Consider the following 15,045-nt stretch of genomic DNA (forward strand, 5'->3'; position numbering starts at 1 on the left):
AACGGCTATGAGTAGCCGATAAACCACACTGTCTAAATTTTCCATTATCATTCCTTTTTTCGCATTTGTTTGTTCCCCTGTGTAACATTGCTTTCAGGGGACAATGACAGGTTGGCTTACACACAAGGTGAGTGACAAATGATGATGTGCTTGAAATATACATCACAAAATTGGCACATTTAGTTAAGCTGGGGCATCAATATTTCAAGAGCTGAACCATTTCCCTTCGGATCCATGGTGAAATGTTTGCTAATTTCATAGCCTTGCGAACTACTACCTCCGTCTCAAAATATAAGATATTTTTGTAGGCTAAGGAAAACTCTAGCTGATCCCCTAAAATTAGAGGATGATTCGACCCGAGTAAACCTTTGGTGGAGTATATTTACTCCACTAAGTTTTGGGCGCCGGACCTAGCCGGCCCCCGAAGTATAACGGAGTATAATTTTGTTTTTCTAACTTATTCATTTTTAGTTTACATTTCAACTACATATTAGCACACATATAGAAACTAAAGATAAATATGAAGGTTCAAGCAAATCATGAAAATAGTTTACAAACCGAATTACTTAAATTTAAACACACCAAATGGTTCGAATGTAGCAAATAACATGAGAAAACACAACTAGGAAGTACTATGAAGTTGGCAGTGATACTCAATAAGATCTTCTTGGAGATGAGTATGAAGTTATCAATTCTCGATCCTGCGATGCCCTTTAAGGGATGTTGGATCCTATTAGGATCATACTTTGGCTCAACAGGAGTCTCATTGGTCATGTACCGAAAGTTCTCAGGCATATCCCTCTCATATTCAATGATCATGTTATGCAATATGATGCAACAAATCATGATTTTCCACAGAACCTTTCGAGATCCAGTACTCGGCAAGGCCACAAACAATTGCAAAGCGCTTCTGAAGCACACCGAAGGCTCTATCCACATCTTTCCTAGCCGCTTCTTAACATTGGGCAAAGTGAATATTTTTGTTACCTTTTGGACGCAGAACTGTTTTGATAATGTGGCCCATGTGGGATAGATGTCATTCGCAAGGCAGTAACCCATCGAGTAGTTGTGACCATTTACCCAATAGTTGCAAGCAGGAGCATCTCCTGTAATAAGCCTAGAAAACAATGGTGATTTCGACATCACATTCAAGTCATTGTGAGAGCCAGACAAACCAAAGAATGAATGCCATGACCAAAGATCCTTCGTTGCAACTGCCTCAAGAATGATCATTGGATTGTTGCAGTGGCCTTTTTACTAACCCTTCCACACTACAAGATAATTCTTCCATGTTTAGTGCATACAGTGAAGTAATCCAAGCATCCCTGGTCATCCTCTTGCTTCACTCCCTGTCATCAACCTCTGGGTATCTTCCTCATTGGGTGCCCTCAAGTACTCCGGTCCAAAAATATCGACCACTGCTTTAGTGAATCTTCGAACAACCTCCAAGATTGTGTCTTCACAAATGTGGGCATAGTCGTCAATTGCATCGGTCAAACACCCATATGCCAAAACTCGAATAACCACAATGAACTTCATCAGAGGGCTTGCATTTATCTCTCCACATGCATTTCTCCGAAGCTTGAACCGGTCATCATACTTCTCAACTGCTTTTGCAATGGTCGGAAAAAGACTTGTGTGCATCCGAAAGCGCCGGCGAAGGTACTTCTCCGGATAGGTTGGATTTGGATCAAAGTAGTCTCTCATGATCTTGGCATGGTCCTCCACTCTATCAATGTTGATTTGTATGCGGCCAACGATCCTCCCCTAGGCCGCCGAATATTATCATTGAAAATCATGTCAAGAAAGGTTTCAAACTCTTCGTCGTCTTCTTCCTCTTCGGATGACAACAAGTCCTCGAAGACCATCTCCCTCAACCTCTTCATCTTCAATCCAAATGGCTCGGTTCAAAACGAAATGAAAAAGAACTCACTTAGGCAAATCGTCGAACACTTGCAAGGCGGTGGTGGTGCACCGGCCGGCTGGCGTCGTTTAGAACAAACTAGCGTGCGACAAAGCGTGGGAATGACCTGCAATGGTGCCCAAGCAAGGTCGGGTGAGGCGGCTGCCAAAGAGGAAGACAATTCGAAGCATTCCGACGAATCGGCTATGGCGACTGCGGCGGCGGCGTTTCATCTTGACTCCGGCGACGACAACGGGCGGCGAACGGGCTTGGAGTCAGGTAGAAGGGCGGAGAGGGCCAAGGGAGGCAATGAGGTAGCGGTGGACGGTCGCCGGGAGGTGCGACGGCAAGGAGGCAATGGCGGGGGGAGAGGCGCGGGAGAGGTTGAATTTTTCCTCCGAACGGTAGCGGCCAAATAAATTTAGGCGCCGGATAGAAGGCGGAGTAAAAATTATGCTACTCTATTTGGCTTAGGGGATCGGCTAGGTGCCAGTTAGAGGAGTAGAACCGAAATTTTATTCTTCTAAAGCCGGATAGGGGATCGGCTAGAGTTGGCCAAAACTATTACAGTATTTCTTAAAGAGAAACAAGCAGGGGCTCTGGCCTCTTATGTTGGTACTTGGAAGCTTCAAGTTTGTGTACTAGCAGACCATGCTTGAGCACAGAAATGCTCCTTCTCCGTCCGCAAGACGACTTAGCTGGCTGCCAAAAGACCTGGTGCCTAGTTCTGGCTGGCGTCCAAATTTATCTTGCACTTTGGTACATTTTTCTTTTCAAAAAGGAGAGAGCCCCCAGGCCTCTTTTGGTCTTTTTGGTACATGTTAAGGCCAGTTTTTTGTGTTGCTGCTGGTACACGCAACGTCCAAGCGCAATGCTCCTTCGCTGGCTTGTTCCCTTCTCAGCTGATTGGTTCCGTGTCTCTGGTATGAACTTCAAACTGCCCCAAAAAATGCTGATTTTGTTTTCATTTCTCTCTAGTTATATGCTCAAGTGAACTACCTCCTCTCAACCTTCATTTTTTGTTGTAAAATGTTGTTGGCCCGTTCGCCTTCTGTTTTGTCGGTTTTCAGGGGTTTTGTTGTTGTAATTATGTTTCATCTGGTAATCAAGCAATCAAATGAGTATTATGCAAACAAGTTATACTTTGGATGTTCAACACAAGATAAAATATGTACAGACCGCATGCATGTCTAGAAATCCATTTCCCATTTAATATGTAGTATTTCCTCTGAAGTGTCTTAACTTTATAGTAACTTGTATTAAAGTTGAGACACTTATTTTGGGACGGAGGAAGTAATAAATAACCTCTCCATCTGCAAAGCAATTCTCTGTTTCGCTGTGTTAACACTCATTTGATTGAGTAGCGAGTGGAGTACAAACCATAGCCGAGCCTTTATGCATACAAACTGATGATATCCACCGTTTCAGATGAGCATATCTCCACGACGTCTTCCTGCCATGTATTCTCACATGATTTGGTGAAGTGTAGCCGTCGACTATCGAAATCGTTAACACAAGACAAAATTAATCTGTCCCATCTTCACAACCCTGCCCACAAATTGGGCTAAGCAGATGTGTGGAGCAAACCGAAAACACAGACAGTGGCCCCTCAAATAGGATAACATTATAAGCACATGTATCATGTACAGTATCGGCTAAGAAATGCAGTAGTCCTCATTTCCCGTATTATCCATCGCACTGTGCGGTTCCAAATTTCCGGTCGAAATGTTGACGCACATCCTAAGAAATACTACATGAGAACTCAGCAAGTGAAACTGAATCATGCCTCGTAGAAGTAAGGTAATAGAATGCATGCCAAATGATAGAAGCTATGCAGACAGACGACCCCCAAAAAATAAATCCTTACTGGGACTAGTTAGTAGTCTGGTTAACCAAGCCAGGTAGCAGTACAACAATTCTATCGCTAATTAGTTACTCCCTCCATTCCATAATTCTTGTCGTGGTTTTAGTTCAAATATGAATGAACTAAAACCACGACAATTATTATGGAACGGAGGGAGTATAAATCAACCCTACAACAGTCTAAGGATGACTTGCAGAAAACCTTATATGTATAGTTATTGCTGTTCAAAAATGCTTCTCTACCATTTAAAGTACACCTGAATGAACAGCAATGGGGTACATAAAAGCAGTTGATAAGCTCAGTGCTTGTGATTTCCCACAAACTGCAATCTTCAAACGTTATAATGAGGTGCATTAATTTCACATCAGTGAAGATTGTTAATATCAGAATGAACTACTACTATTACAAGCACATAATGGTAATCGCTGACCTTTACAAAAGCATGCCAGCACATGTGCATCATAGATGTAAAAGGCAGTGCATGCGCAAAGGAAGACACTAACAACGATTGATGGAAATGATTGTAAAAAGGATTTGCCTGGACAACAAAACTTACCATTCAAGTTATCCTAAAATCAAAAATCATCAATTAGCTGGTTCAAGTAAGCATGCCAGCGCATGCACATCCTTTGGAACGGTGGAACCTAATTGAACCAAATTCCACTGTGAGAAACATCATGAGCAGTAGCCTACATTTCTATCCGTTAATCACCTAATAACACGTTAAGAAAATAATTTGAAAGCTAGCCAGTTTTCACTGTGTTACGGAGTCAAAATAATGAAAATGTACACAAGTTTTCACAGGTTTCTAGAGAAACCACGGTCAGGGGTAACTTGGTATAATCCATGGATGTTATATTCATATGTTTAGATTGAACATTGCGATGGAGTGCATCAAGATACACACTCTGTAGTCCTACATTGCGAAAACTAGTCAAAATATGCACCAACTCTTAGCACAATATGGGTTTTGGCCATGCCGGTATACATTGTTGAAATTTCCAGATTGTACATAATTCTGTCCATCAATTGATTAATTCAAACACCGCTGTTAGCTATGCATCACCACCACTCTTCATCGCTACTGACAGCCAAAATCAAATTTCTGAAAAATTAGATTCTAGTGAGTTCTGTGATCACCTGCAGAAGACCTGTGCATCGAGGTCCTTCCTGATGGCGTCCGCTCGGAACCTCTTCTTATCATCGTCCCAGAACTTGACCTCCAGCATGCAAGCAAATTAGTTCGTTGTAGCCTTAACACAGCCCATTTCAACAGTTGAAGTCAAGGAGCAAACCAAACTGCGAGGAATTGTGAACAGCTGACAGTGTGACATCCAGTGTTGATTTTCACAACTACAAACTTGCAGTGGAGTCAAAAGCAACCGGAATGTATTTTCTTCCTCTCCAGAAACTGGTAGGATCACTGGCTTTGAATAGAGGAAAAAATTCAGTTACAAGTGACCTCCTTTTTTAAGGAACAAAGTCGAAAAACCCATTCAACCTGGTTGGTTTGTCGAAACACAAACACCAAAAGGAAATCGAAAACTGATATCACATACAAACGTGTCAACTCAGTTGTTACATTTGCATCCTGGGGTTCATGCTCCAGCAGGTCAACCAGAAAGCAGAAACGACTCAAAAAATAACAAATCGCATTCTTCACCATATACAGAGACCAAGACTGAACTTTTTTTTTTTTGCGGGGAGACCAAGACTGAACTTGTCAAGAACCAGGTCCCAAAACCGCAATACAGACTACAGTGCCCCCCCCCCCTCCAAAAAAAGTAAACACGTGGTCATATTTCAAGTACAATACATTACAACAGATCACTAAACAAGCTCACCGGTCACTGGGCATTAATGCGCAGAGCTCCTGGGCTGGCTCGAGGGTCCACCTCCATAGAGCGTCTGATACACCGGTCGGATCCTCACAGTCAGGATCACGCTCAGAAACGTTCCCAAGCATGCCATGCCTGACAGCACAAAGAACGTGAGCCTGAAACAGCTGGGGCCGTAGCATACCATGACATGGTCAGAGCCCGCCACTGCCGCGACGCTGTGCTGTTTTGCCGCTTCATGATCGTAGACATACCCGGCGAGGCTGCTAAACACGAGCGCGCCAAGCGGGTTCGCCAGCAAGATGAAATTGTAGATCTTCCCAAACTGCTTTAGCCCAAACAGCTCCGATGACGTCGACACCATCACCGAGAAATGGACACCGTAGCAGACGCCGAGTATGGCAACGGAGATGTAGAGCGTGGCTTTGAGACCCAGCGCGAAGACTAGATAGTTGACTATCATCACCACTTGGGTGCATGTGATCAGTACTGTCCGTGGAAGTGTCCTTGACCTGGAATATAAGCTTTGGTTAACCAACCGCAGGATGAAAAATTAAATCAAATTTAAAATGTGAACAAATGCATTCAACCGTGCATTGCATCCAAACAAGAAAGTTTCTGGTCGTATATTTATATTTCATACACAGTTGGGGCTGGGAACCTTTTTACTGTTCGAGTCTGTCAGAAAAAAAAATAAGGGAGAGAAATATTGTCAACCCATTGTTTATTGGCTTGTAATCTGAAGCTGGAATGGAGGCTTTAGTAATTCAGTTAGAGAAACAGTTTGATCCATAGCCCACGGCAGACATAACGTGTTCCTTTTTAATATAAGAGGTCAACTCATTCTTTATTAGCTTGTAAGTTGAAACTGGACTGAAGGTTCTAACAATTCCATTAGGATAATGGCAGAAAAATATTTTTGTTTGAAAAAAAATCCATTGGTTACCTAGCTAACTTGGCATGCCACACTGTCCAAAAAACAAACAATAAACAACCACATGACCAAAAGAACTCCATGAAACTGGTAGAGCAACTATGTAGACCAACTGGTGCTTGGACAGGTAGATGAAAGTACACCTTGTTTGGCAATTCAATAAATAAGAGATTCCATTACCTGACAAAATAATCAGAAACAGCACCGCCTCCTAAGCGGCCAAAGAAGTTGCCCAAACTGAAGAGAGAGACTGATATAGTAGTGCCAACAACACCTGCTGCAGTTCCAACTTGTGCTAGATTGTTAAGAACGGTGACTCCAGACCCAACACCTATAAAAAATACTGCAAAGAGCAGCCAGAAATCTGCCTTTAGCAGAGCTTCACGGAACCGGAAGTCCTCTCCCCTTTTTGGTCTTCTTCTCTTCTGCTTCACAGCCCCTTCACCTTCAGCTAAGAGAAGATCAATATCTGCAGCATCCTCATCTTCAATTTTGCCGAAGTTCTGTTCCGAGGAAGAAGGCAGAAGAAATGGTTCTGTGTGATCACTGTCAGCAGCAGCAGAAGTGACTTTCCTTGGGACGCTTCGAAACAATGTCATCTTCACGGGTATCGCAAACGGCGCAAGAATGAGAATGACCATAATAGCAATCAAGGAATAGTTCAGAGCAGGGGTGAGAGTCACAAAACGATCCAATGTCGTGGCGCAGACAAGATAAACCCCAAGAAGAGCACTGTTGATCTGTACGAACAGGAAGTGAACTCTCTCCGAAGAATTCTCCACCAGAGAAGGTTCACAAGGCCTCACAAAGTACATCGCCAGAAGGCACACGATGGCAACTCCCAGGGTGAGAAAAAGCAGGAGGTTTGCAGCTGAACCGTGAAGCGCACCGGTGTAAATGGCAGTGTAGACAGCCGCACTCAGACCAGAGTAGCCCTTGAGGATGCCGGCAACAGCCCCTCTGCTGAGTGGGAAGTTCCTCATGTTGGTTACTAATGCGGCGGTCGACATCCACGCACCGCTGTTCGAACCCATGCATAATGCGGTCCATATCTGCAATAGGGCCAAAGCAAAGATTGGCACTAGTAAATTTCCACTATATGGTGATCAAAGTAAAGAAAAAAAAAGCTAGCCTAGTAAGGCCAATCTTCCGCGTAAATTAAGTAAGATGTCCTCAATATGTGGCTCTTGAGGTGATGAAAGCTTCCATTTTGTAAAGAAAATTATGTGGCCATCAGGCTATGCGCATATCGCCCGGCAAATGAAGCCAAAATGCAGGTGATACTTTTTCGCCCAATTGCAATCGAGGATTAACTTTTCGCCAACAGTTGGTATAGGTTTTGTTTGTGGAATCTTAGAAAGGGACACTTGTTTAGCTGGTCCCAACTAAGCATAACGCCTTTCCCCTAATACTATCGATTTGTACAATGTAACCCAGCAGAGCAATTGAAGTGTAAGATTTCACGATCTGGAACCGATCTACAGTAGGGATTAATCTAGTAAAAGGGGATCTCATCGGGGAGCTCACTCACCAGCCAGTAGGGCAGCGCCGGGGCGACGCCGGAGACGGCGAGCCAGGCGACCCCGTAGCCGAGGAGGCCGGAGGCGGCGGCGACGAGCAGGAGCAGGGCCGGGTGGAGCTTGTTGCAGACGACGCCGGGGAGGAGGCCGAGGCTGTCCCCGACGTTGCAGGCAACCCCCAGCAGCGCGACGCGGCTCTGATCGGCGCCGAGAGCCACCTTGAGCGCGTGCGAGTAGAGCGCGAAGGCGGAGCTGGTCCCCGCCGACGCCTGCAGCCACACGGCCGCCCCGAGCCCCAGCCACGGCGGCCTGCTCCCCGCCTTCACCGCGCCCGGCATCCTCCTCCTCCTTCCCGGCCGCCGCCTCGCCCGCTCGCTCGCTCCCGCGCTCTCGCCGTCGCTACTTTCTTTCCGGGGGAATAAAGCTCTGTCGGGTGATGGATGGCGAGTCGGTGGCGACGGTGGCGGGTTTTAAAGGGGGGTTTGGGTGGGGGGCGGCGTCAGGCGTGGCAAAGGACTACGCAGGAGCCGCTGGCGAGGAAAGCGTAAAAAAAGCCATGGATTTGAAGCGGCGCCGATGGCGACGGCCGGCGCGGCGGCCGGGCAAGGCTCGAAAATGAATCTGCAGCTGATTTTCCGGCCGGGTGTGCGCATAGGCGTAGCGCCGCGTAGCCCCTCGCCAGCTCGCCACGACGGCTGGGGGAGGAAGTCGTCTTCTTCCTCTCGCGGTGGCGGTGGTGGTGGGGGGCGGCGGATTCGATTTAGTCCATTGATGAGTAATCTATTCCTCGTAGGAAAGATTTCACGCGCTGTGTTGTTCAGATAAGGAAAAATAGTGGACTTTTTGCAAAGGAAAAATGGAAAGCAAACAGTTGACCCGACGGAGGCGGTGAACTGCTGATGATCTGTCGCAGGATCGGATCGTCTTGGTGCGTGTCGTCCGTTTTTGAAGCTGGGTTCATTGAACCATCGATAACGAAACCGTCTGGCAGCAATTTCAGTTTTTGTGTCATTTACAAATGTTAATGTTGGGGCATCTTCAACGCTGGCCCTCAAATCGCCCGCAACACCTCTCCTCCTTCCTCCCTCTCCACCCTTCCTCCCCATTCCCTCCCTCCCTAGTTCTTTTTGCTATATGGATCAGAACATATGGAGCATTACTATTGCTATATGGAGCATTACTATTGTTCTTCTCTGAAACATTACCATTCCCTCCCTCCCTAGTTCTTCCTCCCCATTAATTTGCAGGATCAGAACAAGTTTGTAACAGGATGCTCTACAATGTTGATTAGGTGCATTACTATTGCTATATGGAGCAGCAATTTACTATTGCTATATGCTCTAGTTTGTATCAATGTGATTGTAGTTTTTCTTGTCATCAAGTTTAGTTGATGTTTATTTAAATATAGCTTATATGATCAGCCATTCTATGTATGATTGTGGCTTGAAGGTTCTGGAAGAACGTTTTTCCTTCAAATTCTATCTGGTGGCATTGTCCTAGACTCCCTAGTTGTGTTGTTAATTGTGCTTCTATTAAAAGAATTGGGAGTTACTCACTGTACTAGAACTCTGTAGGTTGAATTTTGGTTAACTAATACTGACGTTATGAGAATGTAAGCACCTATTATTGCTACTGATATCATTGGCTCATTGCTGCCTTTGTGCAATGCAGAACTGTTAAGAGTGATTTGGAGGATTCAAGATTCTGTGAAGCTCTTTTGACAAACTCAGAACTGGAGGTACTTAATAAACTCAAAAGCATTGATGATAACTCTTGTTGCCTAGAAACAGAGGTAGTTTACATATTGCATTGCTGGTGTTTGTTTATGTTCAGAGTTTAAGCATGTGTAGTGTAGTGTAGTGTAGTGAGCTTGTTCTAGTGTAGTGAGGTCTGAACCATTGCATGATGTAGTGTAGTGTAGTGAGCTCTGAACCATGTTTAGTGTTGAGTACTTCAAGTTTACTGAACCTATTCATTTTTGTGGACTTAGTGAACATGATAAGACAAGCCAGATGCTCTATTTTTAATTAACAGTAATCCATGATCAGCAACAGTTTATTTCTCTAATTTTCAGTTAACAGCAATCCATGATTTTTTTTCAGCTAAAACTATTCATGATTTTTTGTTGGGTGACCTATTAGATCTGGAATGGAAGCTCACATAAGTTGAGCTAATTTTGGCCATATGAAAGCAGAGGACCATATGGTCTGTGGCCTTTTCATCCATATGAAAGTAGAGGCACATTGTGGTGCTAGTTTGCTGGGTTTGTCTCCGACCATCGTGTCATGATGATTTTGCAGGTACCCCGAGAGGCCCTTGAGTTTGCCGGAATGTCGATTAACTTCCGTTCCGGAAAATTCGGGTATTCCATATGTCTTATTTTCAGCAAAGGTCATGCTGAAATTTTTCGTGAATTTTAACATGACTTTGCTAAAAATCGGACATATGGGGTACTTGCTACTAATGCATGGGCCGGGGTATCTTAGTACTTAATTAAGTAGGATCAACTGCCCCACCATTCTTGCTGCATTAAACCATAGGTGGCAATAGAGCCAAGTGATTAGGTGTAACACCCCGGATGTGATTTTCCCAATATGTACTCCAACTCTTGTCGTTTCCGGCGTTAAGTTATTTTATTTTCTCGGGTTCGGGTTTTTGTCTCCGTGTGTTATTGTCGTTGTCATGCATCTCATATCATGTCATCATGTGCATTGCATTTGCATACGTGTTCATCTCATGCATTCGAGCTTTTTCCCCGTTGTCCGTTTTGCATTCCGGCGCTTCGTTCTGCTCCGGTGGTCATTTCTATCTTTCTTTCGTGTGTGGGGATTAAACATTTCCGGATTGGATCGAGACTTGCCAAGCGGCCTTGGTTTACTACCGGTAGACCGCCTGTCAAGTCTCGTACCATTTGGACTTCGTTTGATACTCCAACGATTAACCGAGGGACTAAAAAGGCCTCGTGTGTGTTGCAGCCCAACACCCATCCATTTTGGCCCAAAACCCACCAAAACCCTCTCCATCATCTAGAGCGTTCGATCACGATCGCATGGCAGAAAACCGCACCTCATTTGAACTCTCCTAACTTCTCCTATGCCTATAAATAGAACCCCCACGAAAAATCCGGATCTCTCCCCCGTCCAAACCCTAAAATCACCCCGCCGCCACCGGACACGTCCGGCCGCCGCCAGACGAAGTCGCTGCCGCCACCCGCGGCCACTGGCAGAGCGCCCCGTGGCGCCGCCATCGCCTCCACCGCCGCGGCCCGGCCGGCCGGCAAGTCCCCCGACGACTCCGGCAACCTCCTGCTACAGTGCTCCGGTGGACCTCGTAAATCGCGCCCGGATCCCGATCTGGATCTAGATCTCGGTTGACTTTCTCCCGAAACCCTAGTCCATATTACCATGTTCATCGTGCCGTAACTTTGCATCCGTAGCTCCGTTTTGGGCATATCGCATATCAGAATGTTCGTCTCAAAGAGCACATCATTTCATCTCATTGCATCATTTTCATTTGAGCTCATCTTGGTGCCCGAAATGCTGTTATAAAAATGCTATTTGAGATAATTGTCAGATCTGCTGCTCCAATTAGATATTTGTCATTTTTGCCATGATTATTGTGTGCATGATATGCCCCTAAGCTCTTCATGAGTTTTGTTATATGTTTTGCCATCTATCCAGAGGTGCAACCCATGTATTTTTGTGATGTGTGTGGTGACTAGCACAAGCTTGCAAAGTGAGGCATTTGTTAATGCTGATTTCAGGGACTTAGCATTTCCACTAAGTCCTCGACATGTTTATCTCATATGTTCATGTTGTTTCCTAGCGATCCGTGCCTCTTTTGAGGATGATCAGTAAGGATGTTTTGTTAATCTTGTAGTTCTCTATCCACCCATGTCTTTGTTTGCAATTATGGAGCACCCTAGCTTGAGTCAATCAAGCTCTACTTTTGTCATTTCGTGAATCTGGGCAGATTGTCTACTTGTTAGCGATTTTGCCGAGGATGTTGTAGTTGATCCGTGCATGATATGTTATTGTTCTTGCCATATCTAGCTTGTATTTTGTGTATTCTTGATGGGTATATGCTTAGATTGTCATGACTTGCTCTGTAGTGAGTGCATCGAGCTCGTAAACATGCCCACTTGATATCTGTTTCAGCATGCTCCAGTTTTCATTAAGTCTGAGAACTGATTATGTTTTTGCCATGTTCACATGCTTGCAAATGTGTTTTCTGATCCCTGTTGGCTCAAGGTCACTAAGGGCTTTTGTTAAGCTCTTTGAGTAGCTCCATGCCATGCTTTACTTTGCCATGTTCAGGACCTGTAGCATATTGTTTTCATGCTCCAAAGAGTGCTATCTGATCTGAAATTCCAGACAAGTGTTAATTTCACTAAGTCTGAAATCTGTTTACCAAATGCATTTTTGCCATGCTTTTTGAACCTGTTAATGGATGAATTGGCCGTAGCTCAGTGCTAGTCTTTTGTTAACCATCATGAATGGATCCCTGCCATGTATTTTGATGCCATATTTGAGTGCTGTAGCATGTTCATCTTGTTGCATTTAGATGGCTACTTGCTGTAAATCACATAACGTGGTCATATTTGAATTGCTTGCCATTTTCAACCCGTAATTCCGATTCCGGCGTTCTTTATATCGTTTTCAAGCGATTATATCTCATCTTTCCAGTGGCACACTTAGATTTCCAAGTTGAGGCCAGGTTCATTCATTCCTTGCCAAATCTTGCATATGCATCCCTTATTGCGTCCCGCATAGCATACCATGTTTGCATCATGTTGTTTGAGTTTGCACGTGGTTGATTGTGCTCCGTTTGCTTGTTTGTCTTGTTTGGGTAGAGCCGGGAGACGAGTTCGCTAACGAGGAGCCCGTTGAGTTTGCTTTCGAGGATCCAGTCAACTCTGACAACGTTGTAGGCAAGATGATCATATCCTCGAAATCACTACTATCTTTGCTATGCTAGATGCTCGCTCTTTTGCTATGCCTATGCTACGATGCCTACCACTTGCTTATCATGCCTCTCAAATTGCCATGTCAAACCTCTAACCCACCATGTCCTAGCAAACTGTTGATTGGCTATGTTACCGCTTTGCTCAGCCCCTCTTATAGCGTTGCTAGTTGCAGGTGAAGATTGGAGACCGTTCTTTGTTGGAACATTATTTACTTGTTGGGATATCATTATATTGCCTTGTTATCTTAATGCATCTATATACTTGGTAAATGGTGGAAGGCTCGGCCTCTCGCCTAGTGTTTTGTTCCACTCTTGCCGCCCTAGTTTCCGTCATATCGGTGTTATGTTCCCGGATTTTGTGTTCCTTACGCGGTTGGGTGATAATGGGAACCCCTTGATAGTTCGCCTTGATTAAAGCTTTTCCAGCAATGCCCAACCTTGGTTTTACCATTTGCCACCTAGCCTCTTTTTCCCTTGGGTTTCCGGAGCCCGAGGGTCATCTTATTTTAACCCCCCCCCCCTCCCCGGGCCAGTGCTCCTCTGAGTGTTGGTCCAACCGAGCGATGTCTGGGGCTACCAGGGGCAACTCTGGGCTGGCCTACCCGACGTCTGGCTCATCTGAGTGTGCCCTGAGAACGAGATATGTGCAGCTCCTATCGGGATTTGTCGGCACATTCGAGCGGTGTTGCTGTATTTGTTTTAACCTGTCGAAGTGTCTTAAAGAACCGGGATACCGAGTCTGATCGGAACATCTCGGGAGGAGGTCTATTCCTTCGTTGACCGTGAGAGCTTGTCATGCGCTAAGTTGGGACTCCCCTGCAGGGATTTGAACTTTCAAAAGCCGTGCCCGCGGTTATGGGCAGATGGGAATTTTTTAATGTTCGGTTGTAGATAATTCGAACCTTAACTTAATTAAAATGTATCAACAGTGTGAGTACCGTGATGGTCTCTTCTCGGCGGAGTCCGGGAAGTGAACACGGTGTTGAAGTAATGCTTGCGCGGGTTGTCCTTTAGTTACTCGCTCGCGCTTTGCCTTATCTTCTCGCTCTCTTTTGCGAACAGGTTAGCCACCATATATGCTAGTCGCTTGCTGCAGCTCCACATATTTTCCTTGCCTTACCTATTAAGCTTAAATAGTCTTGATCGCGAGGGTGCGAGATTGCTGAGTCCCTGTGGCTCATAGATTACTTCCAAACCAGATGCAGGGCCTGATGTTTTCGCTCCAGATGGCGCGCTTGAGCTCAAGTGGGAGTTCGACGAGGACTCTCAACGATACTACGTGTCTTTCCCTGATGATCAGTAGTGGTGTCCAGTTGGGATGATCGGGACCGTGTCGCATGTTGGGTTATCTTTTATTTTGGCGCCGTAGTCGGGCCATGAGTGTTTGAATGTTGTAATGTTATTTATGTACTTTGATTGACGTGGCGAGTGTAAGCCAACTATGTACCTTCCCCTTTTATTATCTATATTACATGGGATGTTGTGATGATTGCCTAACTTGCGACATTGCTTTCAATGCACTTATGCCTCTAAGTCGTGCCTTGACATGTGGGAGCTATAGCCGCATCGAGGACGTTACAAGTTGGTATCAGAACCTTCCCCGACCTTAGGAGCCCCCATTGCTTGATCGTTTTTAGCAGCCGTTGTTGAGTCTAGAAAAAATGTTTTGAGTCATTTAGGAATTATATATCGGAGACTTTAGGAATTCTTTTTACTTCCCAGTCTCCTCATCGCTCTGGTAAGGCATCCTGCCGTAGAGTTTTGACTCTTCTCTTCTCAAATTTCACTAATTTTTTTAGGATCACGCGGGTATTTTGGAATCGTTCCGATGGTTTTGTGACGAGAACATTGTCTTGGTGCCTCCTGTCAGGGGTTTTGTGGCAGTGTCCCGGGGAGTTGAGCTTCGAGGTGTTGTCGTCACAATTTTATCGTTGCAGTTCTGGAATACCTGAGTTTAGTACGCCGACATCGAAAATCTATTTTATGCAGTTCATTGGTGAGATAACCTCGACGCCACCCAG

The 15,045-nt window shown here is 45.1% G+C and overlaps 1 protein-coding gene across 1 annotated transcript; it reads right to left on the minus strand.

The window, feature by feature from the left end:
* Positions 1–5,301: 5,301 nt before the first annotated feature.
* On the minus strand, positions 5,302–8,951 carry LOC123150013 (protein NUCLEAR FUSION DEFECTIVE 4). The gene is made up of 3 exons (XM_044569813.1): positions 8,071–8,951; positions 6,720–7,591; positions 5,302–6,117 (listed from the first exon to the last, which is right to left on the minus strand). Exons 1-3 carry the CDS (start codon positions 8,395–8,397, stop codon positions 5,625–5,627), a joined length of 1,692 nt encoding a protein of 563 aa, XP_044425748.1. The 5' UTR covers positions 8,398–8,951; the 3' UTR covers positions 5,302–5,624.
* Between the last annotated feature and the right edge of the window lie 6,094 nt (positions 8,952–15,045).

The sequence above is a fragment of the Triticum aestivum genome, chromosome 7A, assembly GCF_018294505.1.
Source record: "Triticum aestivum cultivar Chinese Spring chromosome 7A, IWGSC CS RefSeq v2.1, whole genome shotgun sequence".
In the NCBI taxonomy this organism is placed as follows: domain Eukaryota; kingdom Viridiplantae; phylum Streptophyta; class Magnoliopsida; order Poales; family Poaceae; genus Triticum; species Triticum aestivum.

Coding starts and splice junctions, on each gene's coding strand:
- LOC123150013 (XM_044569813.1), bottom strand. CDS start 8,397: ATGCCGGGCGCGGTGAAGGCGGGGAGCAGGCCGCCGTGGCTGGGGCTC. Junction 7,592..8,070: donor CGGCGCTGCCCTACTGGCTG/GTGAGTGAGCTC, acceptor GCCCTATTGCAG/ATATGGACCGCATTATGCAT. Junction 6,118..6,719: donor GTTTCTGATTATTTTGTCAG/GTAATGGAATCT, acceptor CTTATATTCCAG/GTCAAGGACACTTCCACGGA.